This window comes from Staurois parvus, unplaced genomic scaffold, assembly GCF_062004578.1.
Source record: "Staurois parvus isolate SC_StPar_1 unplaced genomic scaffold, SC_StPar_1.0 ptg000254l, whole genome shotgun sequence".
NCBI lineage: Eukaryota > Metazoa > Chordata > Amphibia > Anura > Ranidae > Staurois > Staurois parvus.
Window position 1 is genome coordinate 1,432,101 of NW_028318050.1, and position 27,781 is coordinate 1,459,881.

Here is a 27,781-nt window from a genome sequence, read left to right on the forward strand (position 1 = left end):
ACCATTTATAAAGATTGAACCAGGGAATCATCATGTATTTTGATAGATCGGGAGTGGTTCCTTTTGGGGCCATCTTGTGGTGTATGCCAGCACTACATGAGTTGTCCAAAGTGTTTGTTTTAATTAGAAAGAAACTCAATTAGTGCCCTCATGTTGTGGTCCCTGTTATGGAGATCTATTTAGTGACACTTGAGTTTTTCAATGCTTTTTCAGTATTATGTGATTTTTTTCCATCCCCGTTTTCATCCTTCCCTTCCTTTTTCAAGATGGCGATGACATTGTGGAGTCGTGATGTTGCACGTGCTTACATCATGACATCACAGTTCATCGCACATGCGCAGTCCATCTGTGACGGCCTTCTTGAAGCCTGTAAGAGGGCTTTTTATTTTGTGTAATACAAGCCTCTGAAGCAGCCAGGAGGGTCCGGCGAAACTGGTCAGGTAAGTCGCCGGCCATGCCTGGATCTACATTTGACTAAGAATGGACTGATCAGTATACAAATCCATTATACACCTTAAAGGGACATTATCCATTTATATATATTGTTCTGTTTGAAGAATACTTCAAGGTTTTTGCACTGCCATTTTGCCCAGGATCAATCGCTTGTGTTGGAGCCATTATATGTCCAGGATATCAATACCAGGCAACAAAACCGGAGGATATACAGGCTACAAAGTAGCAGTTCTGGTGAGAGGGAGGTTGATGCACACAGGGGGTGCTTTTGGGTAACTCATACCTATAAAATGACCCTACACTAATTATATTTTCCTCCTCTGGACCACTCATGGTTAATACTCCTCTGGCTTGGATATTTTGTGGCCACATCTTATACAATACCACTACTGTCTGTAAACAGGATTGAAAATGGAACCATACTTGATATAATCTCCAGTAAAATATATCGGGACTATGTCCATTCACCTTCATCTTTGATATGCCAACAAATCTGGAGATTTAGGAATTTACCCATTATATGTCCTTGTCAACTGTGTGTGGGACTGACCAGGGTTCAATATTAGTCCAGCATGCTGTGCATTAATTTAAACACTTAGTGGCCACACTTTCCATCTGTCCTCTATGACTGTCCCTTTGTTCTGAGAGCTCTCAGCTTTGATTGTTATCTAATTTATATAAAATAAAGATACGTTATCTACCATATATACAGTATGTATTATTATTATTATACAGTATTTATAAAGCGCCAATAGTTCGCTCAGCGCTGTACATTACAAAGGGGGACAGATCATGTGACAGAACAATACCAATACAATGCAAAACATGAGGGGATCGAGGGCCCTGCTCTTTCGAGCTTACAATCTAGGAGGGAGGAGATGGTGGCACAGGAGGAGATAGCTGTGGGGGATGGAGTGGTAGGAAGAGTGGAGGAGGTCGGCAGGTTAGCAGGGGGTGGGGTAGGCTTCCCTGAAGAGATGGGTTTTCAGGGTGCGCCTAAAGGAGAGGAGAGTAGGTGATAATCTGATGGGTTGGGGCAGGGAGTTCCAGAGGATGGGTGACACCCTGGAGAAGTCCTGGAGGCGGGCATGGGAGGAGGAGACCAGGGAACTAGAGAGAAGGAGGTCTTGTGAGGAGCGGAGTGTGCGTGCTGGCCGGTACTTGGATATTAGGTCAGTGATGTAGTTCGGGGCAGTATGGTGGACAGCTTTGTACGTCAGCGTTAGGATTTTGAATTTGATCCGTTGCGCAATCGGAAGCCAGTGGAGGGATTGGCAAAGGAGGGTGGCGGAGATGGAGCGGTTGGAAAGGTGAATGAGTCTGGCAGCCGTATTCAGGATGGACTGAAGCGGGGATAGCCAGCGGCGAGGCAGGCCAGTGAGGAGGGAGTTGCAGTAGTCGAGTCGTGATATAATGAGGGAGTGGATGAGCTGTTTAGTGGTTTCTGGGGTTAGGAACGTGCGGATTTTGGCGATGTTGCGGAGGTGGAGTTTGCAGGAGTTTGTTAAAGATTGGACTTGGGGCTGGAAGGATAGGTTGGAGTCCAGAATGACACCAAGTACTCTGGCCTGCGGGGCGGGTTTGATGGTGGCGTTGTTGGATGTGATGGAGAAGTCAATGGGGGGTGGGGTCCAGTCTGGGGGGAAGACAAGAAACTCGGTTTTGGAGAGGTTCAGTTTAAGGAAGTGGAGAGACATCCAGTCTGATATGTCGCTCAGCAGGTGTGTGATTCGGGCGGAGACCGAGGTGGTGAGGTGGGGGGTTGAGAGATAGATTTGTGTGTCGTCGGCATAGAGGTGGTAGTTGAAGCCGTGAGAGTGTATGAGTTGGCCAAGGGAGGAGGTGTAGATGGAGAAGAGAAGGGGCCCGAGGACAGAGCCTTTAGGGACCCCAACAGAGAGGGGGAGTGAGGGGGAGGTGGTAGCATTATAGGTAACACTGAAAGAGCGTTGTGACAGGTAGGATGAGAGCCAGGAGAGAGCAGAATCTCTGAGGCCGAGGGAGTGTAGTTTTTTGAGGAGGAGGGGATGGTCGACTGTGTCGAAGGCCGCAGAGAGGTCAAGGAGTAGGAGCACTTTGATCCAAGATATCTTACTGATCTCTAGCTGTGACCCTTGTCACTTTTTAATGAATGTGTCTATGTGGTCAATGTGTATTTGTTTTAACTAATCAATCAATAAAATGTATTGTTAGGTAATGAGATTTGTCCGTACAGAGAATTTTGTTTATAATTTTCCATTTTTGATATATGATTTAACATTTTGATAGGGTTGAAGTGTTGAGCCAAATTCATACCTTTTATGTGAGTTTTTTGGTGTTCAGTTTTGAGTGGTACCTGGTAGGATGATTAATTTTTAGATTTTTCTTTGCCTTTCTATCTCATTGGCAATGGTCACCAGGACAAAGAGAGAGGATGAATCTCTTCAGTGCGGACACAGCCAGCAAGAATACTCAGCAGAGGATCTAACCCTTCTCTGACCTCCTGCTCTCTAGCTCCCTTGTCTCCTCCTCCCATGCTTGTCTCCAGGACTTCTCCAGAGCCTCCCTCATCCTCTAGAACTCTCTACCCCAATCTGTCTATCGCCTACTTTTAGGCAATCCCTGAAAACCTCTCTCTTCAGGGAAGCCTATCCTCCCTTCAGCTAATAACCATATCTTCTTTTTCTCTTATCAGTTCATCCCCCACAGTTCTTACCTTTTGTACCACCAGCCCCTCCCTCTTAGGCTGCATTCATCCCTGAGCATTTTGTAGTGTGAAGCTCGATACTCCAAAATGCTCAGGGGAAAAAAAATTAATATTACTCTATGGATATGGTTCACATTTCCACTCCAAGTCGCCTGAAGCTCTAAAAAGTTTTGGAGCTACTTTTACAGCTCAAATTGGGCAGATTTGCACGTTTTTGGTAAGTTTAGCAACAAATGATGCAATAGATGATATTGGGCACAATCCACTAAGCGGTATCTTACTGCATCCGAGTATGAGGTAGGATACCGCATAGCATTTTTTAAAAAAAAGTTTGAATGCACTAAAAAAACACTGCTAAAATACCACGAGTTATTTTATCAAATCATGCAGTATTTTAGTAGTGAAAACCACTGCAGCGGTAATGTTTCAGCTGTCAGTGGGGTTCCCCAATGACAGCTGAATGTAAACGAAAGGAATGCCAGCAATTAAAAAAATTATTTAAAACCGGCGTGGATTTCTCCCCCTCCATCCATACCAAGCCCTTGGGTCTGGTATGGATTTTGAGGATAACCGCCATGCCAAAAAAAAAAAAATGGCGTGCCCCTCAAATCCATACCAGTCCCTTATCTGAGCATGCATCCCGGCAGGTCAGGAAAGGGGGGCGGACGGACGAGCGAGCATCCCCCCCCTCCTGTACCATACTAGGCCACATGCCCTAAACATGGGGGGGTGCTTTGGGGTGAGGGGGGCTCACCCCCCCACCACCATACCACCTTGTCCCCATGTTGATGGAAACAAGGGCCTCTTCCCCACAACCCTGGGCTGTGGTTGTGGGGGTCTGCAGGTGAAGGGTTTATCAGAATCTGGAAGCCCCTTTAGCAAGGGGGCCCCCAGATCCTGGACCCTCCCCCCATGTGAATGAGTATGGGGTACATGATACTGCTACTACTTCACACAAAAAAAAAAAAAAAAAACTGTCGTGTGAAAAAAGACAGGAGAGTCTTTAACAAGTCCTTTATTAAAAGAAGAAAAATAAAAGAATGTCCCCCGAAGTAGATCCAACGTCAATCTTGATGGCCGCCACCCAAAAAAAGAAAAAAAAAAAAAAGGCTCCATTCCCTACGCTGGCTCCCGGCCGTCTGACTCTTACGCTGGCTTGAAAGTTCTTAAATATATAAATGTATAGAAAGTGAAGAGCAAAAATAATTGAATGATACTAATGTGAAAGTAAAGTGCAAATATCAATCTGAAAAATAAAACTGCTAACCGGAACAGTCAAGTACAACGTATAAAAAAAAAATTATTATTATATATATATATATATATATATATATATATATATATATATATATATATATAATGTTATATTAATAAATGTTGAAATTCTTTCAAGAAGTCATTCAATCAATGTGGAACAATAAAGTGCAGCATAAAGGTTAAAATATATAAAGTCCATTAAATATCAGTGGTAAAATTGTCTGTAAGAATATAGGTACGGCAATCACTGTGAAATACTGTGAAGTGATCCAAATGGGCATCCACCACCCCTGTCAGATGGACACTCATCAGACATCTTGTGGTAAACAGCATGTAAGCACATCTCATCTGGACAACAGGTAACAGCAATGAAGCCTCTGCAGGGGATGCTCAGCCAATGGCACAAAACGCAGGTGGACCCTCTACTATGAGGAGTAGCTCACCACAGGAGACAAAAATTGTATATAGTGTAGAATTTTATTGTATGATGAATAAAAGACAATCCACGTGGAAATACAGTAAAACTGAATATAAATCATGTACCAAGATGGCCGCCGTTCCGACCTTGGGCAACGGCGGTGTGATATCAGCAAGTGACTCAACCCGAAGTGTTTCGTGCCCATGCACATCTTTAAGGGTACACCACTGATATTTAATGGACTTTATATATTTTCACCTTTTTGCTGCACTTTATTGTTCCACGTTGATCGAATAACTTCTTGAACTAATTTCAACATTTATCAATATAACATTTTATATATTTTTTTAATACGTTGTACTTGACTGTTCCATTGAGCAATTTTATTTTTCAGATTGATATTTGCACTTTGCTTTAACATTAGTATTATTCACTTATTTTAGCTGCACTTTCTATACATTTATCTATAAGGAGCTGTTACTTATACCTTTGTGCTAGCTGCTTATATAGTTCCAGCACTCGCTTACACTTGATATTTAGTTCTTAAATCAGTTAGGGTGGGGCAACCCAATGTCATCACCTGTGTGACCCCACCCCCATGTGACATCAACTGGGGCATGCTGGGTCAATGATGTCACACAGGGGCGGAGTCACATACGTGATAGCCCCTCCCTTTACATATTTAAGAACTGTCAAGCCAGCAGTCAGACAGCCAAGAGCCAGCGTCAGGAGTGGAGCCTTTTTTTTTCCTTTTTGTGGGTGGCGGCAGCAGCGGGCATCATGATTGATATTGGATCTACTTAAAAAAAAAAAAAAAAAAGTCACAGCTCACAAAGCAGCTAAAAACACTGTATAAAAATGCAAAATCGTGGTAAAATATGCATGGAAAAAAAATCACCCTAAAAACGCTGAAAGGCGCTACGCTCAGATGTGAATGGAGCCTTAGATTGTAAGCTCCCAGGATCAGGCCTTCCTTTCCCTCCTGTATTAAATTGTATTGCTGCTGTATTGTCTCCCTTTATATTGTGCAGCGCTGAGCAAACTGATGGCACTATATAAATCCTGTATAATAATAATAATAAATCACAATGAAGTTTTCCTCACACATACATCTCATACAATCCGGGATCTCTGATGTGAAAGGAGACTCTGCATATCACAATATTTATACATCAGCTATCATATGATCCTACAATGGGCTCTGATCTGTGGAGCCGTTCAGAGTGGATCCAGAATCCAGGAGATCCCTTTCTCATCTGGGACTCCGTATGACTCACTTACCACGTTTACTTCTGTAGTAATCCAGGAAACCCTTCATATCAGACAGATCCGGCAGAGGGGTCTCTGCAGAGTATGGGTGATAGAGAACAATGACTTTATCAACAAAAGATTCCCAGATTTCTTCTTTGAGATAAGATGTGCAGCACACAGCCCCACACTGACAGGATGAAGTTTCTGATAGAAGCGATAATATCTGTGACACATCGGTGTCGGGGTCCTGTGTGAAGACAATCAGGTACTTTCTGCTCTCCTCCCCACTCGTCATATCACTGAAACAACACAGAGGAGAAGAAGTGAGAAGATCGATGTGATTTGTTATATACAGTATACATATAAAAGTGATATAAAGAAATGCTGTATACAGATCCTGGGTGACATTCAGGACGAACCTCTCTCTGTAACCGTCATGATGTCTATTTATGGGGCTGAGGACCGCCAGTCCTGAATGTGCCATAGGGGCACTTATGGGCCACTGCCTAGGGCAGCAGGTTAGAGGGGTAAGTCCAGGACATGACAAGTTGTGATGTGTTCTCTTATTACTTTGCTTCCCTCTTCTGTTCTCCTCCGGACATTTGTGGCTAAATTCAGCAAGATAATCACTCATGGAAGGCGGTAGAGGGTGTCACGGAATGCAAGATCGCTGCCATCAACATGCGACGATCCCACGATTGCGACGTCCAATATGTCACAATCGCGGCGTCAGACCCCAGACCTTCTCACCCAAACTCATGACCAAAGGGCTAGCCAAACTAAAACCGCGATGTGACGTGCGTAACAATGTCACACCCAGCTGCACCTGCACAACGATTTTCTAGCTAATGGATTCAGATCGATGTGCCAGCAGCCTGAATCGATTGTTACTGGGTCAGGTTAATTATGCAATTAACGCTTCACATTGCCACCACCTCCTTTTTATTCAGAGAAAGAGGAAACTCGGCATTCAGCTATAACACTACAATGGTTGATATAATCGTCTGTATAAAATGGTCCGCAGGCCGGTTATACAGAGGTTCAACCAAACACAGTAGCGTTCTCTTTAAAGACAGGGATTCGTAAATTGCAATTAAGAGCTATAGAAACAGTTCAACACTTTCAGAAAGAAAGATTTATTACTAAAAGGTCAAACGGGTGCAATAAAAAAATATTTACAGAAAAAGATGTAACTAAGATATATATATATAAACATACAGAGACTAACAGCACAGCACAGAGATATCAGAGAGAGGTTAAAGGGTTAAGATACTTGCCATTAAGCCTTGGATGTAAGCAGATCAAGTTTCAGAGCGAAAGGCACAGGTCTCCCCAGGTGGTATTGATGTTAAAATGGGAGACGTCTTCAACTAACTTCTCTTAGGCCTGACAGCCTCTTTTAAAGTTTCCCAGCAGGGGGTGGCTCTGAAGTCAAGGACCAATCCCCTGTTTAGGGAGGAATCGTCAGGCGGAGCCCTAAACTGGAGCCAACATCTTTCATAACTCATATTCTGGTCCATAACTTTCCATCTGCACAAGGGACCTCCCACCCGTGGGTAGATTATTATGCAGACAATTCTGAGGATTGATCAGATATGAATTCTGAAGTTGTATGCTAAACGGTTTGCGAGATCTATTTCTCTGCTTTCCCGTGCGCCCGAGACAAGGCAAGTGACCCATCAAACTGTTCACCTGCTCATCGTCCATCTGATATGTAAGTCTCTCATATTCCAAGATATGAGACATAGGGAAAAAATGGATCTTTTAAAAATGTCACAGTCAGGTCCATAAATAATGGGACATCGACACAATTCTAACATGTTTGGCTCTATACACCACCACAATGGATTTGAAATGAAACAATCAAGATGTGCTTTAACTGCAGACTGTCAGCTTTAATTTGAGGGTATTTACATTCAAATCAGGTGAACGGTGTAGGAATTACAACAGTTTGCATATGTGCCTCTCACTTGTTAAGGGACCAAAAGTAATGGGACAATTGGCTTCGCAGCTGTTCCATGGCCAGGTGTGTGTTATTCCCTCATTATCCCAATTACAATGAGCAGATAAAAGGTGCAGAGTTCATTTCAAGTGTGCTATTTGCATTTGGAATCTGTTGCTGTCAACTTTCTTGTTCAAACATTTTATTGGTTTTGAAACAAAGGGGTAAAGACATTGACAGTTAGCATTAGACATTGTATTGACTGTGAAGCATAGGGGAAAATATACACAGTAGAAATGTCTTTTAACAGAGGAGGAGAGAAAGTGTAAAACAAGCAATGCAACAAGTCTTATGGTTCTAGGTAAACAGTAGATATTTTAGCAAGAAGTAATAATATGCCAAAAATAATTTGTTCAATGGGGATAAAGACTCTCCAGAGCTACGTGAAGAGTTAGGGAGAGACCAAGGAAGAGGGGGGGAGGGAGGGGGGGGGGGGGGACAGGGATGACTCCATGACTAATGAGAAGGAATATAATTAATTAGTGAGACCAGTTAGAAGTGGTACCAGTACTGCGTAAAAAAATATTAACTTGAATATCAGGGAAGAAGAAGGGATTCGTCAAAATTGTTCGGAAGAAAACTCTCAGCCTAGGGAGTCCAGACATTCAAAAACTTAGGGATGGTATCAAGAATTGTGGCTTCAACTTTTGCGTGTATCATAGCTTGCGTCACTCGTTTTAGTTTTAACAGCAGCAATGCTTAAAGCGGGGGTTTTCCAGGATTTTGCAATGACCTGCTTGGCTGCTGTGGTAACTTGCATGATGAGTTTAAATTGTGACGAAGTTACATTGGGAGGGCGTAGGTTGAGAAGAACTGTTGTCGGTGTGGGTTGGAGTGTATTTGCACTGAGTCTGGATAGCATAGTGAAATCATCCGTCAAAAAGGTTTTGGCATCCGGACAATCCCACCAGACGTGGTAGTATGTTCCCGGGTCTATACAGCCTCTGAAGCAGTTGGGGGAGTAGTTAGGGGTGTATTTTGCAATTCTTGCTGGAACCATGTACCAACGGGTCAGAACTTTATAGTTGTTTCCAAGGCTACAACATTCTGTGAGGATGACTTTGTATTGGTCCATATGTGGTCCCAGTCAGATTGATCTAATTGCCTATTCAGGTCTGTTTCCCATTTGTGGGTATATGAAGGGGAGGATGCGGAGGCCGAAGTTGCAATGACAGAGTAAAGGCATGAAATGAGGCCATGCCTATGAGCGCCTTTATAGCAAGCTCGTTTGAAGGGAGACATTGTGTTAGTTTGGTTGGGTATTTCAGTGTAGGGGCCGTAAAAGTGTTGTAGTTGTACGCTGTAGGTAGAGATGAGTGTGGAGTAGGTTAGCAGAGGTCCATAATTTGAATGAGAGTGGTGACGACCAAGCCGGGGGGAAAGCTGGATTCTTGAGATGTGAGAGTAAGGGGTTATATAATGATTGGAGAAGGTAACGAGTCTTAAATTTGTCCCATATTGATAAAAAGTGAGATGTGATGGGGTTTGTTATTGAGCGGCGGTCACTTGGTCTAAGCCAAAGTAAGTTAGCCAAGGAAAGGTGTTCACAATCTAAAGATTTAAGCACAACCCACTGAGGTATTTCATGGGTCGCATGGTATTTTGGCAACTGAGCCAAGTGCGCCACCTGATAATATTTACCGATATTGGGAAGACCAAGACCGCCGTTGAGTTTGGAGCAAAAGAGGGTGGAGCGGGGTATGTGGGGGAGGATAGTGCCCCATACATAAGATGAAATGCGACGCTGTAAAACGCAAATATAGTGAGGAGGTACAGGGATTGGGAGAACTCTGAATAGATATAAAATTTTTGGAAGTATTGACATCTATATAACTGCTATTCTGCCAAGCCATGCGAGTGGTAAGGAGGACCACTTAGTCATAAGAGCGGAGAGATGCGTCAGCATAGAGGTATAGTTAGCTGCATAAAGATCTGATATATTGGGGGTCAATTTGATTCCCAGGAAAGGAATATGATTCCGAGACCAAGGAAATGGAAGTATCTGCTTAAAGTGTGCCAGCTCCATAGGGGGGAGGGAAATGTTAAGTGCCGTGGATTTGTGAGGGTTTATTATAAGGCCAGAGAGTGATCCAAACTGTTCAAGAAGCCGGAGGAGGGGAGGTGAGGAAGTCAAGGGAGAAGTGAGAAAAAGCAGAACGTCATCCGCAAAGAGGCATAATTTATGGTGAGAGCCACCTATCTCAAGCCCTCGGACATATGGATTAGCTCTGATTAGGAGGGCAGGCGGTTCTATGGCCAAAGCAAAGAGTAAGGGGGAAAGAGGGCAACCTTGCCTTGTGCCCCGGGAGATTGGAAAGTGAGCAGACCTATGTCCTAGGTATCTAATTCTGGCTCTCGATATAATGAGAAAACCCAGATTAAAAAATGTGGGCCAAAGCCCCAGCGGCTCAGGATGTAGCGTAGATATGGCCATGATACTGTATCAAATGCCTTCCTGATGTCCAGGGACAGAAAATAGGTAGGAATGTTATGGGATTTAGCAATATGCGCCAGAAGAGTTGCGCATCTGATGTTATCTCCGGCCTGTCGAGTTGGAATGAATCCCACCTGATCGTTATGGATTAAGGAACCTATACACATATTAAGACGTGTGGAAAGAATTTTGGCAAGTAGTTTAATATCAATATTGAGGAGGGAGATCGGCCTGTAATTGGACCATTGCATATCATCCGAATTAGGCTTTGGGATCATTGAGATGGTACCTTGTACTGAATTAGAGTTAAAGGTGTGGCCCGATAGTATGGCATTAAAAGCATTGGTAAGGATGGGCGTTAGAAGATGGGCAAATTTTTTGTAATACATGGCGGAAAAACCATCAGGTCCTGGGCGTTTACAAAGCTTTAGATTGTTAATTGCGCTTAAGGTTTCGGTTGAGGCGATGGGTTGTTCTAGAGCTGCTAATTGGTGCTCAGAGAGTGCCGGGAAGGAGATGGGGGCCAGGAGAGCATCAGCCTGGGTGGGGTCGAAGGGTGCGAAGGGAGAGTAGAGTCGTAAAAGGTGCTTGTGAAAGGTTTGTAGCATGCATTATGGATTACTCGGGAGGTTGCCAGAAGAGGTGCGTATTCGAATGGGTCTAGTAATCTGATCAAGCCTACGAAGCGAAAGAGCTAGAAAGGTACTGGGTTTATTGGCTTTTGTATAGCATTTGTGTTGGGATCTACGAAGTGAGAGCTCCGCCCAGCCCGTGAGAAATAGATCAAGAGCTAATAGGGCTCGCTCAAGAGCTTCACGGTTGGCTAGTGTAGGGGTTGCTTGGAAGGCTTGATGGGATTGGTTGTATGTTTGCTTGAGGGAGAGACGTCTTTGTCATTTTGCTTTATTTAAATAGGATGCTTTACTGATGCAAAATCCCCGTAGGACTGGTTTATGTGCTTCCCAGAGGAGGAGAGGAGAAATATCAGGTGTTTGAGGCTGTGGTCTGACCAGGGAATTGGAAGTATTTCAGAAGCCAGGAGCCGGGAGGAGGAGCCGACGGTTATGAAAAATGTGATCTATCCTGGAGAAGGACTTATGAGGGTGTGAATAAAAAGTGTATTGACGCTTAGTTGGATTAAGTTCCCTCCAGGTATCTATCATAGAGTGAAGTTGTAACACGGCTTGGAAGGTTTGCTTGGGGGTAGGGAGAGGGGCAGGTTGGGGAGATTTGTCGAGAAAGGGGTATAAAGTGCAGTTAGAGTCTCCGCAGACAAAGTACCTCGCGCATGGTGGTCTATAACCGATAGTAGGTGGGAAAGGAATGGTAAGGGACCTTGATTCGGGGTGTAACACGTAGCTATGGTAACGTCCACGTCTAGGAGTTGCCCTGTTAACAGGAGGTAACGACCCTCAGGATCCTTGACTTCATTACATAATATAAAGGGTGTTGTGCGGTGGAAGACAATGAGTACTCCTCTGCATTTTGTTGCGGCCGAGGCTGTATATACCTGCGGGTAACGGAGGCCAAAAAACTTGGTGGTGGAGTTAGGGGTGTAGTGCGTTTCTTGTAGGCAGACTACATGGGCTTTAAGTGACACAAAAGAGCAGAAGGCTTTGTTGCGCTTTTGTGGTGTGTTGAGGCCCTGAATGTTCAATGGGCCCATAAGGAAGGTGTATGATGCATCAGATGATAAAGTGTTGCTAGCCATGAGTGGGGCTGGTAGTCACTTTGTAAAATAGTCTGAATGTATAAAAAACCGGGTGAGGTCATGGAGCCATTTGAAGGGAAGAATAAGGGGATATGAATAGGGAAAGATACCAGGGAGAGGTTGTGCGGGGCCATGCTAGGCCCTAGGAAGCGGTCCCCGGGGCCACCTAAAGTCAGGGTGGCTCGGGGAGCTGTGGTAGCCCAAGCGCTATTAAGTAAGCAATAGCGCAGGGGCTAAAGGAGAGTGCACAGGTACGCAGACCGTGGGGATGACAGAGGTTTTTTAAAGAAAAAAAAAATGTATGGTAAGGAGATCCCGGAAAGGAATAGGCAGATCAGTACTCAAACAACTTAAAAGGTCCTGAGCTCAGGCGGCTTCTGGCGTGAAAACTGACCAATAGGAATGAGGAGAAGCAGCTGCCTATGCCCTCAGAGCTGAGGCCCCCACTAACAGTCCAAGATATGGCTGAGGAGTAGCGGTGTCAACATTAGCATACAATGAGCAACAGGCTCTAAGGGATACATGGGAGACAAAGAGACATATCGACAATCAACATACGAAGAAAGCCCAAATAAGGTTTTTTTCCAGAAACAAAAGCAAACATCGAAAAGGGAGGAACAAGGGGGCCAAACAAGCCCCGGTGACCAACATGAGTTTACACAATGCCTGAAGCAAAGATAGGTGGTAACCTCGCCGCTGATCAAGTGGCTAGTCCAAAGTGTGTGGTATGATAAGAGGTGAAGGACGCGGTTCAGTCCATGGTGTCTTGTGGGGATGGGCCCAGTGATGAGAAGCGCCCACACTTGTGAACACTGAGTTGACCATCGGCTGAGCGTGGAGGATAGGATTTCTGTGGTGAGCAGGATGTCAATCTTGGTACCCTCTGACTGGCTCGAAGGGGAGTGTAGGTGAAGGTTCCGCAGGGTGTCCAGTAGATCTTCGGGGGTTTTGCAAGAGTAGTCCCGAGTTTGATATTGGAAACGTACTGCGAAGGGGAAGCTCCATTTATATGGTATTGCATGATGCTGAAGTGCTTGCAGATGGGGTTTCATAGCTCTACGTTTAGCGATGGTTGTTGGGCAAAGATCTTGGAACAATTGGTAGGTGTGGCCTTGAAAATGTAGGGATTCCGCGTTGCGGGCTGCCTGCAGGAGTGTATCTTTAGTACGAAAAAAGTGGAGCTTGGCTATGATATCACGAGGTGGGCCATCAGGGCGCCATGGGGCTAATGCCCTATGGACCCTGTCCATTTCTAAATGGTCAATTGGAATGGCTGGGGTGAGCTCCTGGAACAGCGCTGTTAGACTGGACATCGGCAATCGACTCTGGAAGGCCACGGATATGCAAGTTTGAGCGCCTTGCCTGATTTTCAAAGTCCCCGAGGCGCGCAAGGTTGCATTTTCATCATGCAATAGATCGAGATAGTCAGCGTGTGTTTGAAGTGAGGTGTCAAGATCGTCTAATTTTTGTTCTAGGTCCGCCGTGTGTTTTCCCAATTCGCGGATTTCTTTCGACAGCGTAGCGGTGATACGGTCAGAGGTTTGTTTCAGGGCTTTATGCAGCATCTTCTCAAATCGTGTTAGGAGATCAGGGGGTGTAAGGTCAGGTGTCGGGGCATCTGGATCAATGTCGGACTCACCCTCAGATGCGCTGGGATGGCTGGGCAGTGCGTCCCTCAGAACTGCATAGGATACTGTAGCCTGCTTGCTGCTTTGTGTTGTAGCTGTGGCCATTTTGGATGAGGCCTTTGCTAGTGCCTCCTTAATGGGCTTCTGTTGTGGCGGAGCCTGGTGGAGGGTAGCCCCTTTCACCATGTTACTATCCGTCAGGTGGGTTTGCCCCTCAGAGCAGAGCCTCTCCGGTCTGTTTATGACAGTATTCGAGCTGGGATGTAGACCTGTGAGAGGTGGGTGGGTCCATGTGCAGCCTACAGGGGAGATGGAGCTGCGGCTCCTTATACCTGTCCCGCCGACCGCCGGACGTTTATCGAGCCGGATCGGATCTGGGGGGTGTCGCTGCGGAGGTATGTGCCTCTCCAGGTGTCATGACAACCGGGATCCGTGGGCAGACTTCTCTGTCACCCGTTGGGGAGACGGAGCTCTAGCTTTCCATGTCCGTCCTGCCGGCCGCGCATGCGCACTGTCCCTGTTGCTGTCAACTTTCAAGATGAGATCCAAAGAGCTGTCACTATGAGTAAAGCAAGCCATCATTAGGCTGAAAAAACAAACCCATCAGAGAGATAGCAAAAACATTAGGCGTGGCCAAAACAACTGTTTGGAACATTCTTAAAAAGAAGGAACGCACCGGAGAGCTCAGCAACACCAAAAGACCCGGAAGACCACAGAAAACAACTGTGCTGGATGACAGAAGAATTCTTTCCCTGATGAAGAAAACACCCTTCACAACAGTTGGCCAGATCAAGAACACTCTCCAGGAGGTAGGTGTATGTGTGTCAAAGTCACCATTCAAGAGAAGACTTCACCAGAGTGAATACAGAGGGTTCACCACAAGATGGAAACCATTGGTGAGCCTCAAAAACAGGAAGGCCAGATTAGAGTTTGCCAAACGACATGTAAAAAAGCCTTCACAGTTCTGGAACAACATCCTATGGACAGATGAGACCGAGATCAACTTGTACCAGAGTGATGGGAAGAGAGGAGTATGGAGAAGGAACTGCTCATGATCCTAAGCATCCCACCTCATCAGTGATCATGGTGGTGGTAGTGTCATGGCGTGGGCATGTATGGCTGCCAATGGAACTGCTTCTCTTGTATTTATTGATGATGTGACTGCTGACAGAAACAGAAGCAGCAGGATGAATTCTGAAGTGTTTCGGGAATATTATCTGCTCATATTCAGCCAAATGCTTCACAACTCATTGGACGCTTCACAGTGCAGATGGACAATGACCCAAAGCAGACTGCAAAAGCAACCAAAGAGTTTTTTAAGGGAAAGAAGTGGAATGTTATGCAATGGCCAAGTCAATCACCTGACCTGAATATGACTGAGCATTTCACTTGCTGAAGACAAAACTGAAGGGAAAATGCCCCAAGAACAAGCAGGAACTGAAGACAGTTGCAGTAGAGGCCTGGCAGATCATCACCAGGGATGAAACCCAGCGTCTGGTGATGTCTGTGCGTTCCACACTTCAGGCTGTAATTGACTGCAAAGGATTTGCAACCAAGTATTAAAAAGTGAAAGTTTGATTTATGATTATTCTGTCCCATTACTTTTGGTCCTTTAACAAGTGGGAGGCACATATGCAAACTGTTGTAATTCCTACACCGTTCACCTGATTTGGATGTAAATACCCTCAAATTAAAGCTGACAGTCTGCAGTTAAAGCACATCTTGTTCATTTCAAATCCATTGTGGTGGTGTATAGAGCCAAAAATGTTAGAATTGTGTCCATGTCCCAATATTTATGGACCTGACTGTATCTGGCTTGTGCTTCTTGGGAATGCCTTGAACTCCTGGGAAGGCTCTGTTGTCTTTTTACGAGGTGTGAAATTACACAGGTTCTTTGGACAGCTAGGCTCCGACTCCCTTGGGAGCTTTTATGGCTCCTATGACACTCCTGTGACATTCCTAACTCACACACATACTGGCCACTTCACTGGGCCTCTCAGGAAGGGAGGGGGGGAAGGATGAAGGGAGAAAATGGAGATGCCTAACAAAATGGTTGAACCGCGTCCATCTCTGATGCGCACGTTTGCGACAGAGGGGATATTAGGATGAGTCACAAGACTCATTACAGTTCAAGTAACATGAAAAAGTGTCTCTGAAAATATATATGATCCTAGGATTCCTCCAAAAGTTCATTCTGATTGTATTTTGCCAAATTATTCAGGTGACAGTTGTCAATAAGTAATAATCCCTGTCAGTAAATGTTTTGCTCATGGTCAGTGGAAGATATTTGTTGGTGTTGGCGGTCTTCTCTGTGATATCTCATCCCTCCGCTGTACAACAATCGGTCTAACACAGGCTGCTTCCTGACAACCCTTGTACTGAATGAACTCCCATTACATCCAATACAATTCAAATATCCCACTTCGGGTACCTCGTGTCCGGTCCATGGAATGTAGGAGCGTCCCGGACACAAGGCACCCGAGCATGCGAGCTGATAAATTTTGTAAGTGTGATTTTAATTGTAAGAGTCATTTTTTTTTAAATATGGGAGATTGCTCTCTGGTTCCTTCTATATATTGTTCTGGTGGTGTGGAGGAGTGGATAAGAGACCCAGCACTGGCGGAGTACATACACCTGGAGGGGAGCAGTGGTTAATAAAGCACTAGTGACTGGCTTTTTAACCACTTCCCGACCGGCTGTTGCATATAAACGGCCGGACGGTGGCAGTGCAGGGTCGAGTGGCCGTTTATAAACGGCCTCCCAGCACCCTGCTTGTGCGCGCTCCCTGGGAGCACTCAGCACCGCGATCCGGTGCCCACTGTGTCCTCCAGACACAGTGAAACACCGATTGTTGGACGGGACCTCTGTACGAGGTCCCGATCATGTGATCACTGATTGGCCAATCAGTGATCACATGCAGAGTAGTAAGCAAGATGTCACTTCTGTCATCATTGCTTACTACATGTGAAATCTGTGAATGATCACAAAGGTCACATAGTACAAGGCTATTCACAACAGCCTTGTACCATGTGACAAGCTGTGACCAATCACAGCTCACTCAGTATTTCTCAATGGCTGCAAGAATGCAGCCAGAGAGAAGGAGAAATGATTGCTTTTACATCCTATTTGGGTGTAAAAGCAATCAGTGTAAAGAAAAAAAAAAATCTTCATCACCCCCCACAAGTAGTACAGTGTCACCATGGTGACAATGTACTGCTAGGGTGACAGTATGTAAAAAAAATAAAAATAAATAAAAAATATTATTAAAAAAAAAAAAATGTAAAACAAAATGTTTAAAAATGATAATTTTTGGTTATAAACTAATTTGTTTTTTTGTTTTTTTACTAAAAAGATAACTAAATAAATTTTGGCAAAGATTTATGATGAAATATTATTTATTTGCAAAATTTTATAAAAAAAAAAAAAAACACTTTAGTTCCAAATTTTTGGACTTTCATTACACAGCAAAAAAAATTAAAATCCCAGCGGTGAATAAATACCACCAAAATAAAGCTTTATCTGTCTCAAAAAAATGACATGACCGCGCAATTGTCATTCAAAGTGTGATAGCGCTGAAAGCTGAAAATTGCCCTGGTCAGGAAGGGGGTAAAAGTGTCTGGTCTGGAAGTGGTTAATAAGGGGTCCTGGAACTCCGGTGAGTGGGGTCCAGAGAGAGGGGGAGCATGAGTGTCACAGCAATTGGAAGGAAAATGTCACTTTATGTTTGGAGCATTTATTATGAAGGACTGCACTGCTTGAAGCACTTGTAAAGGACTGCACTATGTAAAGCACTTTGTATAAGGATTGCACTACTGAAAGCACTTGATGCAAATCACGCATTGTGTTGTAGGATTGCACAATGTGTTTATATAGACATATGAAGGTATATTTTGATATTTTACATTAACACAAATGAAGGGACAGTGTGTAATATTGTTTACATGCAGGGAAGAGGGAGGTGTTGTATAGTACCAAAGTGGTACCTTGATAGTAAAGTACAAGAAGTGGTTAAAAGATCAATGGTGTCAATGGGAACTTATCTGAGAAGCAAAAATTGCCCATTGCTCAAGGAACCACTGGCAACCTCTGGAGAAACCCTTGGGTTCTACGGAACCCTGCTTGAAAAAGCCTGCTTTAGGGTTACCAACCCCTTCTCTGTTACTCCTGGCAACTGAATAGTCTGCAATTAACACCACATTTATCACCAGCAGCAACATTCCACAATTGAATACACACCTCATTATTGTCATTGTCATTGGGACCTCTTTCCCCCCATGTCTGTTAGGAGAGGGTCTTAGGTGGGACCATACACAGGCAAGCAGTTATTCCCCATGGGACCTTCTCAAAGTTTCACGCTTCCTGCTGTCCAACTCTTCACAAGCAACTGCCCTACCAACTAACATTTTCCAACACAACAGGTTTCAACACTTTCAGGTTGGTGACCCCAACCTCTTTAGCCTCTCCTGTGTCTTCTGTTACTTTAACTAACACCTTTGACCTGTCCAACAGTGCTCCAGAGTGCCTCCTATACACAACACTAGGAAGCAACCTAGCAATGTATTGAGACAATTTTCAACATTACCCACAAACAATGCATCAAACAAATCCAATACTGGCCATCTTTATTCAGTACAGTCTGTAATATCCAGCTCCAATTAGCAGTACAAGTTCACCTGACCAAGGAGAAGATAACAAGATATATACTGTCTATACATTCCAGAATTCTTATAGTTCTCTCAGCATGTCTGTCATACACAGGGGCCCCGATTCCATATCAGTAACCTTCTTATGGGTTGTGGACAAAATCCCTGCTATGCGTTCGCCCTCAGTTGGTCCTTCCATCTTGCGAGAGTCAACTTCTGCAGCAGTCCAAGCACCCTCAACTATAGGCTGTTCTGCTGACCCTCCATTTGGTAGAGCAGCAGTAGTGTCCACTTCTCGGCCTTTTGGCTAAGATCAAGTGTAGTATCTGTTCTTATCAGTGTCCAGTGGGGGTGCTCCCGGACATTCTAGCTTTGCGGGGATGGCTGTTGTATAGTACCCTCACTGGTATGATGGGGGTCCGGAAGGCTAGTACCGGAGGGACAGAAACCGGGGAGCGCCAAGATGCGTTCTGGGGCCCTGGGAGTAATTCCTCCGGGAAGACTGGAAAGACCCAGTACCTCCTGATTTGGACGGATCTACCTTGGTCTGGCTAGGGGCTGAGGTGGCAGAAAGTCCGCAAACTCAGTGCCCCCTGAGTAGACGCTCTCAGGGGTGCCACTAGTAACACCTGGGTGTGGGACCCCACAGTGTGAAGATGGCACATGGTCACTGTTTTTACACTCTTTTTGCACAGCGCCCTAAGGACCAGGCCTTTTGGCTAAGTCCAGGGCAATTTTTGCTACGGGCCTCAGGGCCTGGTCTGTGCACAATTTGGCACGGTACCACTTTTTTATTTTCTATTTATTTAATTTATTTCACCTCCCACGTTTGTCACTTTTTCTTTCGCTTATGTGTGTTTTCACGGATGGAGGGTGTGGGTCCTCGGGCCTACCCTGAAGTCTAGGGGGAGGATGTGTGGCCTTTTGGTTCCTTCTTCCCCTGATCCCTAGGGGGCTTTTCTTCGGGAGAGCCCCCTGACCAAGTACTGTGTGTCTGGCTTCGGCTGGACACAAGGAACGGTGGTCCACCAGGCCTTTTGGCCAGGAGGACCAATTGGGAACCTTGTCCCTGTCAGGAGCTTCGTGCCCCGGGGGATCAGGGTAAGCGGTCCAAGCCCCTTTAGGGGTAGTGCACTTTTTCGTGTGGTGTTTTGCACTTGCACTTTTTTTGTGAACACTTACGGGTTTTTACGTTTATAGTTGCACGTTTGCGGACTTAAAAAAAAAAAAAAAAAAACCAGTAGTGTCCACTTCACTATTACTTACAGAAGCTTCTCTCAGTATTCCTATTAGCATCATGTCCCAACTATCCCAATCCATTGTGCTCAACTTGCCAGGGCTTTGCACCATTGCATCCGCCCGAGGAGACACAGACAGACCAAGGGGCTCAACAGCATCAAACAGATTGCACTTGTCAGTTTTAACATCACATTGCAATACCACATTTCCACCACACTGCTCTGGTGGCACTTCATTCACAACATCGGACTTTTCATTTTCAGCCTCAGCAGTGTTATCAGACTGTAACATCACAGGTGCAGGTGTGACTTTACCCCCTGCCTCCCCACTGTACAGAGGTAAATCTCTCTTACGAGTATATTCAGTGGGTCCACTACCTGGGGTCACTTCCACATCACATATGGACAGTCTTGTTCAAAGCTTGTATTGGTTCAAAACACCATAGTACATGGATCACAACGGGTTTTTAGAAAATGTACTATGCAGACAGGAGTGCATGTAGTGCAAGTACAAAAGGATAGCATCTTATTCTGAACAATGCAAATTTAAACAGAATAGGCGACATGCATAGGCATGATAATACAAATCACTAACCAAGAAGTAGAAAAAAATTGTTGTGGAATGTACACAGGGATATCCCAATGCAAACGTGACTTAACCAGTAATGGTCGCTATATTGTGACTGCAGACTAAAGTAATTAGATAAACTCTTACTGATGTCATGTCTCACAGTAGCCAAATGGAGGAGAAAGAAAGAAAGAGAAAGAAAGAAAAGGCCCCGGAGTGCCAACCAGCACAATGGACAGTCTTAATACCAATCCTTAACATCACAGTAGCAGTTCCAGCAATTGTTTCATTACAGACAGTCTTACACATCGCAATAGTAGGTGTCACCATCTTCATTTGCATGTGTCACTTCAGGAACCAGTTCTCTGCTGCACTTTCCCTGGCCCATTTCCGGATGCGGCTGCAGGGTGAAATGACAGTCGCCCTTGTAGGCACCATGGGAGCCTTCACTCCCAGCAGAACTTCACTGCCTCTCTCCCACTGAATGTATTGGCTCCTCTTGAATCCAGTTGCCACTACCCTAGGCAGCACCCTCTAAGGCAGCGGTTCTCAACCTGGGGGTCGCGACCCCTTTGGGGGTCGAACGACACTTTCCCAGGGGTCGCCTAAGACCATCGGAAAACACATATTTCCGATGGCCTTAGGAACCGAGACACCGCACCTTGATCCGTCTCCAGGTGTGGGCGGGATGACATGCCGTCCCTGTCATCTGGACACACCCCCGGGATCAATCCTTCCTCGTCGGTGATTGGCCGCCGGAATTTGTAGCTCAGGAGAGGCACACAGGAGGCCAATCACCGGCGAGGAGGTGGAGCTTGGAAAGGAGGAGCCGAGCAGCACCGCGAAGATCGAGCGAGTGAAGAGGAGGAGAGCGGCCGGAGAAGGAAGACATCTGATCGGTAAGTGTCTGTACCATGGGAGAGGGAGGGAGCGAGCAAGCCCAGGCTGGAGCAGGGGTCAGCAAGGTAAGCATCATTGGTGTCAGTGGGAGGAATAGTGCCCAATCATTGGTGTCACTAATACCAACAATGGGGCACTATTCCTCCCCCCACTGACACCAACGATGGGGCACTATTCCTCCCCCCACTGACACCAACGATGGGGCACTATTCCTCCCCCCACTGACACCAACGATGGGGCACTATTCCTCCCCCCACTGACACCAACGATGGGGCACTATTCCTCCCCCCACTGACACCAACGATGGGGCACTATTCCTCCCCCCACTGACACCAACGATGGGGCACTATTCCTCCCACTGACACCAACGATGGGGCACTATTCCTCCCACTGACACCAACGATGGGGCACTATTCCTCCCACTGACACCAACGATGGGACACTATTCCTCCCACTGACACCAACGATGGGGCACTATACTTCCCACTGATACCAACGATGGGGCACTATTCCTCCCACTGACACCAATGTTGGGGCACTATTGCTCCCCCTGATACCAATGATGGGGCACTATTCCTCCCACTGACACCAATGATGGGGGCACTATTCCTTCCACTGACACCATTGATGAGGCACTATTCCTCCCACTGATACCAGTGATGGGACACTTTTCCTCCCACTGACATCAGTGATGGGACACTTTTCCTCCCATTGACACCAACGATGGGGCACTATTCCTCCCACTGACACCAACGATGGGGCACTATACTTCCCACTGATACCAACGATGGGGCACTATACTTCCCACTGATACCAACGATGGGGCACTATACTTCCCACTGATACCAACGATGGGGCACTATTCCTCCCACTGATACCAACGATGGGGCACTATACTTCCCACTGATACCAACGATGGGGCACTATTCCTCCCACTGACACCAATGTTGGGGCACTATTGCTCCCCCTGATACCAATGATGGGACACTATTCCTCCCACTGACACCAATGATGGGACACTATTCCTCCCACTGACACCAATGATGGGACACTATTCCTCCCACTGACACCAATGATGGGGCACTATTCCTCCCACTGATACCAATGATGGGGCACTATTCCTCCCACTGACACCAGTGTTGGGGCACTTTTCCTCCCACTGACACCAGTGATGGGGCACTTTTCCTCCCACTGACACCAGTGATGGGGCACTATTCTCCCCACTGACACCAATGATGGGGCACTATTCCCCCCACTGACACCAATGATGGGGCACTATTCCCCCCACTGACACCAATGATGGGGCACTATTCCTTCCACTGATACCAGTGATGGGGCACTATTCCTCCCACTGACACCAATGATGGGGCACTATTCCTACCACTGATACCAATGATGGGGCACTATTCCTCCCATTGACATCAGTGATGGGACACTATTCCTCCCACTGACACCAATGATGTGGCACTACTCCTCCCACTGACACCAATGATGGGGCACTATTCCTCCCACTGACACCAATGATGGGCACTATTCCTCCCACTGACACCAATGATGGGACACTATTCCTCCCACTGACACCAATGATGGGACACTATTCCTCCCACGGACACCAATGATGTGGCACTACTCCTCCCACTGCAAAATTACAGTTATGAAGTAGCAACGAAAATAATTTTATGGTTGGGGGTCACCACAACATGAGGAACTGTATTAAGGGGTTGCGGCATTAGAAAGGTTGAGAACCACTGCTCTAAGGTCTGCAAGTCACACAACTGGCCTTAATCTTGTTTTATGGGCAATCACTCTCAATCCTCTGGTCAGCCTCTTGCACTATGTCTGAAGACAAGGGACACTGTGCTACTAAATGCCCCCATTCAAAACACAGGCATTGCATGTGCCCATGCTTTTTGTCCAGGTTCCCTCTGCTGGAGGCTCTAAGGGATGGTTTGCTTTCCTCTTTGGCTTGATTTAATGCTGCCAGATGCCGTTTGCACCAGTCCACAGCAGATTCAAACATTGGTGGACTCTCTGGCCTCTTTGGGACCTGCTGGGGTAAGATCCCCTCTATCCATAGCAATCTTTTCTCTTATCTCAGCAAAGATTGCATTGTTTTTGCATTCTGACAACCCCTTCCATGCAGTCAGGCATGCAAAGAATTTTCACACAGTTCCTTGCAGGTACACCACCTGCTTCACACTGGAGTAGCTGGAGCAAAAACTCCAGGACTGATGCCCAATGCATTCTTCAGCAATTTTGATGTTTGGAAATTCGTTAAAGTGATACTAATGGTTAAGCATTTGTTTTTTTAATAACAAACACATTATACTCTCCTCCTTTGTGCAGTAGTTTTACACAGAGCAGCCCAGATCCTCCTCTTCTCAGGTCCCCTGCCTGCTCTCCTAGCTTCTCCTTCCTGTTGAGTGTCCCCATAGCAAGCAGCTTGCTACGGGGGCACTCAAGAATGCAAGCTCCTACTCTGCTATGGCTCATCCCCGCCCCTTCTGTCTCCTCACTGGCTTGACTCACTGGCTGTGATTGACATCAGCGGGAGCCAATGACTCTTGCTGCTATCTCAGTCAATGAGGAGGCAGAGATCTGGAACAGCTGAGGTTTTTGTTGTGGACATTGCTGGATCTCAATAGGGCTCAGGTAATTATTAGGGGGGGGGGGTTGGGGGACCGCTGCACACAAAAGGTTTTTCACCTTCATGCATAGAATGCATGAAGGCAAAAACCCATGAGCCTTTACAACCACTTTGACTCAAATGTAGTGCTCACCAGTGAATAAAGTCCACACCAGATATGCCTTTAAAGACTTGTTGGCCCACTTTTAGTAAACACAACAAAAAAGTTCACAGCAGTCAGTATCCCTCACAGGGGTTTTCACCATCAACAGAAAGTACAATAGCAGTCAGCCTCCTGGGTCTCTATAATAGCACCACTGTATTGGAAGGTCAAGCCTCACTACCCCTCACCATCACAATTTGGATGGCACCAGTACTGTATGTGATGGACTGGGTGGCCGATGCCTCTTACATCTATCCAGCCCTCATTGCCCTAGCCATCATTTATGCTGAATTATGATTATGTCGCCTGTGCTATGAAGTAAATGATTAAATAAAATAAATAATAACTATAAAGCTGCTGACACCCAAAACTTATACCTATAAGTGACATAATGCTGAGAATATAAATATAATGGTGCAGCGCTAATATATAAAAATGAATATAACCACATATAATAATATGATATTAATAAAAAACATATACTGTGACACTTATATAGTGATCTGATCCTCTCTGGGATCTTAGAGTGACAGGAAAAATGTGAAAAAATATGTGGTCCTAATTGGACCCAATTTAGTGAACACACACAAAGTCACCAACAGACAACCCAAATAGCTAATTGGGATCAGTGGCCTAAATCAGCCTAAAAAAATCAAACCAAACAAGTGACACATGAAAGTGAATCCCTGCAAAGGGGGATATAACTCCTATACAAAATGACTAATGCTTAGTGAAAAACTTTACAAAAAACTCCAAATATTAAAACAAATACCGTATTTTTTGTTCCATAAGACGCACTTTTTTCCCCCCAAAAAAGGGGGGGAAATGTCAGTGCGTCTTATGGAGCGAATATGGAGCGGCCGGTCCGGTATTTCCACCGCCGCCGTGTCAGAATACCGGGCCAGCCACTCAGCTCTGCAGCGGGATCTTACCTGTTCCTCGGTCCAGCGCTACACAGTCTTCCCGCGCCGGCTTCTTTAGTGTAGGATCTCGTCTTGACAGCCGGGTGCCCAGTGCGCATGGGCGAGAAGCGCTGCACTTTGTGAATGGTACGGCGTCTTCTGGGACACATGACAGGTCCCAGAAGGCATTGGACCAATCACAAAGCGCAATGCTCCTCGCGCATGCGCACTGGGCACCCGGCTGTTAGCCGGGTGCCCACACTAAAGGGAGGACAACTCTGCGGAAGTGGGAGCGGGTACATGTCAAATTCAGGTACCCACTCCCCCTCCCTCCTCAAAGGTCAGCAGTCTCTTTTTCATCCCCTGTACTGTGTCCGCAGTCTCTGGTCATCTCCTGTACTGTGTCCGCAGTCTCTGGTCATCTCCTGTACTGTGTCCGCAGTCTCTGGTCATCTCCTGTACTGTGTCCGCAGTCTCTGGTCATCTCCTGTACTGTGTCCGCAGTCTCTGGTCATCTCCTGTACTGTGTCCGCAGTCTCTGGTCATCTCCTGTACTGTGTCCGCAGTCTCTGGTCATCTCCTGTACTGTGTCCGCAGTCTCTGGTCATCTCCTGTACTGTGTCCGCAGTCTCTGGTCATCTCCTGTACTGTGTCCGCAGTCTCTGGTCATCCCCTGTACTGTGTCCGCAGTCTCTGGTCATCCCCTGTACTGTGTCCGCAGTCTCTGGTCATCCCCTGTACTGTGTCCGCAGTCTCTAGTCATCCCCTGTACTGTGTCCGCAGTCTCTAGTCATCCCCTGTACTGTGTCCGCAGTCTCTGGTCATCTCCTGTACTGTGTCCGCAGTCTCTGGTCATCTCCTGTACTATGTCCGCAGTCTCTGGTCATCTCCTGTACTGTGTCTGCAGTCTCTGGTCATCTCCTGTACTGTGTCTGCAGTCTCTGGTCATCTCCTCCCAAGAATTTCTCCCAAGAATATTGCTATACTAAAACAGTTTTGTGAAGAGGAGTGGTCCAAAATGACTCCAGATCGTTGTGCAGGTCTGATCTGCAACTACAGGAAACGTTTGGTTGAGGTTATTGCTGCCAAAGGAGGGTCAACCAGTTATTAAGTCCAAAGGTTCACATACTTTTTCCTCCCTGCACTGTGAATGTTTACATGTTATGTGCAATTAAACCATGGCAACATCTAATGTTTGTGTAGTATTATGTTCAGCAGACTGTGTTCTTCTATTGTTGTGACTTAGATGACGTTCAGAGCACATTTTATGCCCAATTCATGCAAAACTCCACATAATCCCAAGGGGTTCACATACTTTTTCTTGCAACTGTAAATGTGGATTTATAAACCCAAGATACTAAATAGAAAAGATGGCAGTATGACAAGTGCAACACTGCCTGCAAGAAGTGGTTAATTGGAAACCCATGCGGAGTAATGTAACTGCATAGATAATAGCTACAACAATATTTTATTTGATCACATGGATCATAAAGAGGTTAGACATTGACACGATGAACAAATCATAATAAAATCAAAGAATTAAAAAACATTTGACGTCTTCAAATCTGGTTATTTGTAGGCAAAAAGGAATCCACATAAAGCAATGAAGTTTCCCAACTACAAAATCAAAGATTTCAATATGGTTCCACATGGTATCTGAATAGGGAGATGATTCTTCAGAAATATTCTTTGGTAAACACCACAATAAATGGAATGACTTCCTATAATGGAAACCAAAGAAAGATAATTGTAGTGGAAACATGAAAAAAATACAGTGGAGCAAAAAAGTATTTAGTCAGCCACCAATTGTGCAAGTTCTCCCACTTACAAAGATGAGCGAGGCCTGTAATTGGCATCATAGGTAGACCTCAACTATGAGAGACAAAATGAGAAAACAAATCCAGACAATCACATTGGCTTATCTGGAAAGAATTTATTTGCAAATTATGGTGGAAAATAAGTATTTGGTGAATATGAAAAGTTCATGTCAATACTTTGTTATATATCCTTTGTTGGCAATGACAGAGGTCAGACGTTTCCTGTAAGTCTTCACAAGGTTGGCACACACTGTTGCTGGTATGTTGGCCCATCCTCCATGCAGATCTCCTCTAGAGCAGTGATGTTTTGGGGCTGTCGCTGGGCAACACGGACTTTAAAATCCCTCCAAAGGTTTTCTATGGGGTTGAGATTTGGAGACTGGCTAGGCCACTCCAGGACCTTGAAATGCTTCTTACAAAGCCACTCCTTTGTTGCCCGGACGGTATGTTTGGGATCATTGTCATGTTGTAAGACCCAGCCACGTTTCATCTTCAATGCCCTTGCTGATGGAAGGAGGTTTGCACTCAAAATCTCACGATACATGGCCCCATTCATTCTGTCCTGTACATGGATCAGTCGTCCTGGTCCCTTTGCGGAGAAACAGCCCCAAAGCATGATGTTGCCACCCCCATGCTTCACAGTAGGTATGGTGTTCTTTGGATGCAATTCCGCATTCTCTCCTCCAAACACGACGAGTTGTGTTTCTACCAAACAGTTCTATTTTGGTTTCATCTGACCATATGACATTCTCCCAATCCTCTTCTGGATCATCCAAATGCTCTCTAGCAAACTTCAGATGGGCCCCGGACATGTACTGGCTTACGCAGGGGGACACGTCTGGCACTGCAGGATCTGAGTCCCTGGCGGCGTAGTGTGTTACTAATGGTAGCCTTTGTTACGTTGGTCCCAGCTCTCTGAAGGTCATTCACTAGGTCCCCCCCGTGTGGTCCTGGGATTTTTGCTCACCGTTCTTGTGATCATTTTGACCCCAGGGGGTGAGATCTTGCGTGGAGCCCCAGATCGAGGGAGATTATCAGTGATCTTGTATGTCTTCCATTTTCTAATTATTGCTCCCACAGTTGA

General features: G+C 45.6%; 1 protein-coding gene and 1 pseudogene across 1 annotated transcript in view; one reads left to right on the forward strand and one right to left on the reverse strand.

Moving 5' to 3' along the window:
* The window catches only part of LOC149459569 (uncharacterized), a 180,977-nt gene that overhangs the window by 145,815 nt on the left and 7,381 nt on the right, over positions 1-27,781 (reverse strand). Inside the window, exon 2 of the mRNA XM_089680933.1 lies at positions 6,096-6,364. Coding sequence (XP_089537059.1) covers positions 6,096-6,364 — 269 coding nt within the window. The remainder of the gene's footprint in view (positions 1-6,095; positions 6,365-27,781) is intronic.
* LOC149459571 (U2 spliceosomal RNA) lies at positions 18,771-18,886 on the forward strand (annotated as a pseudogene).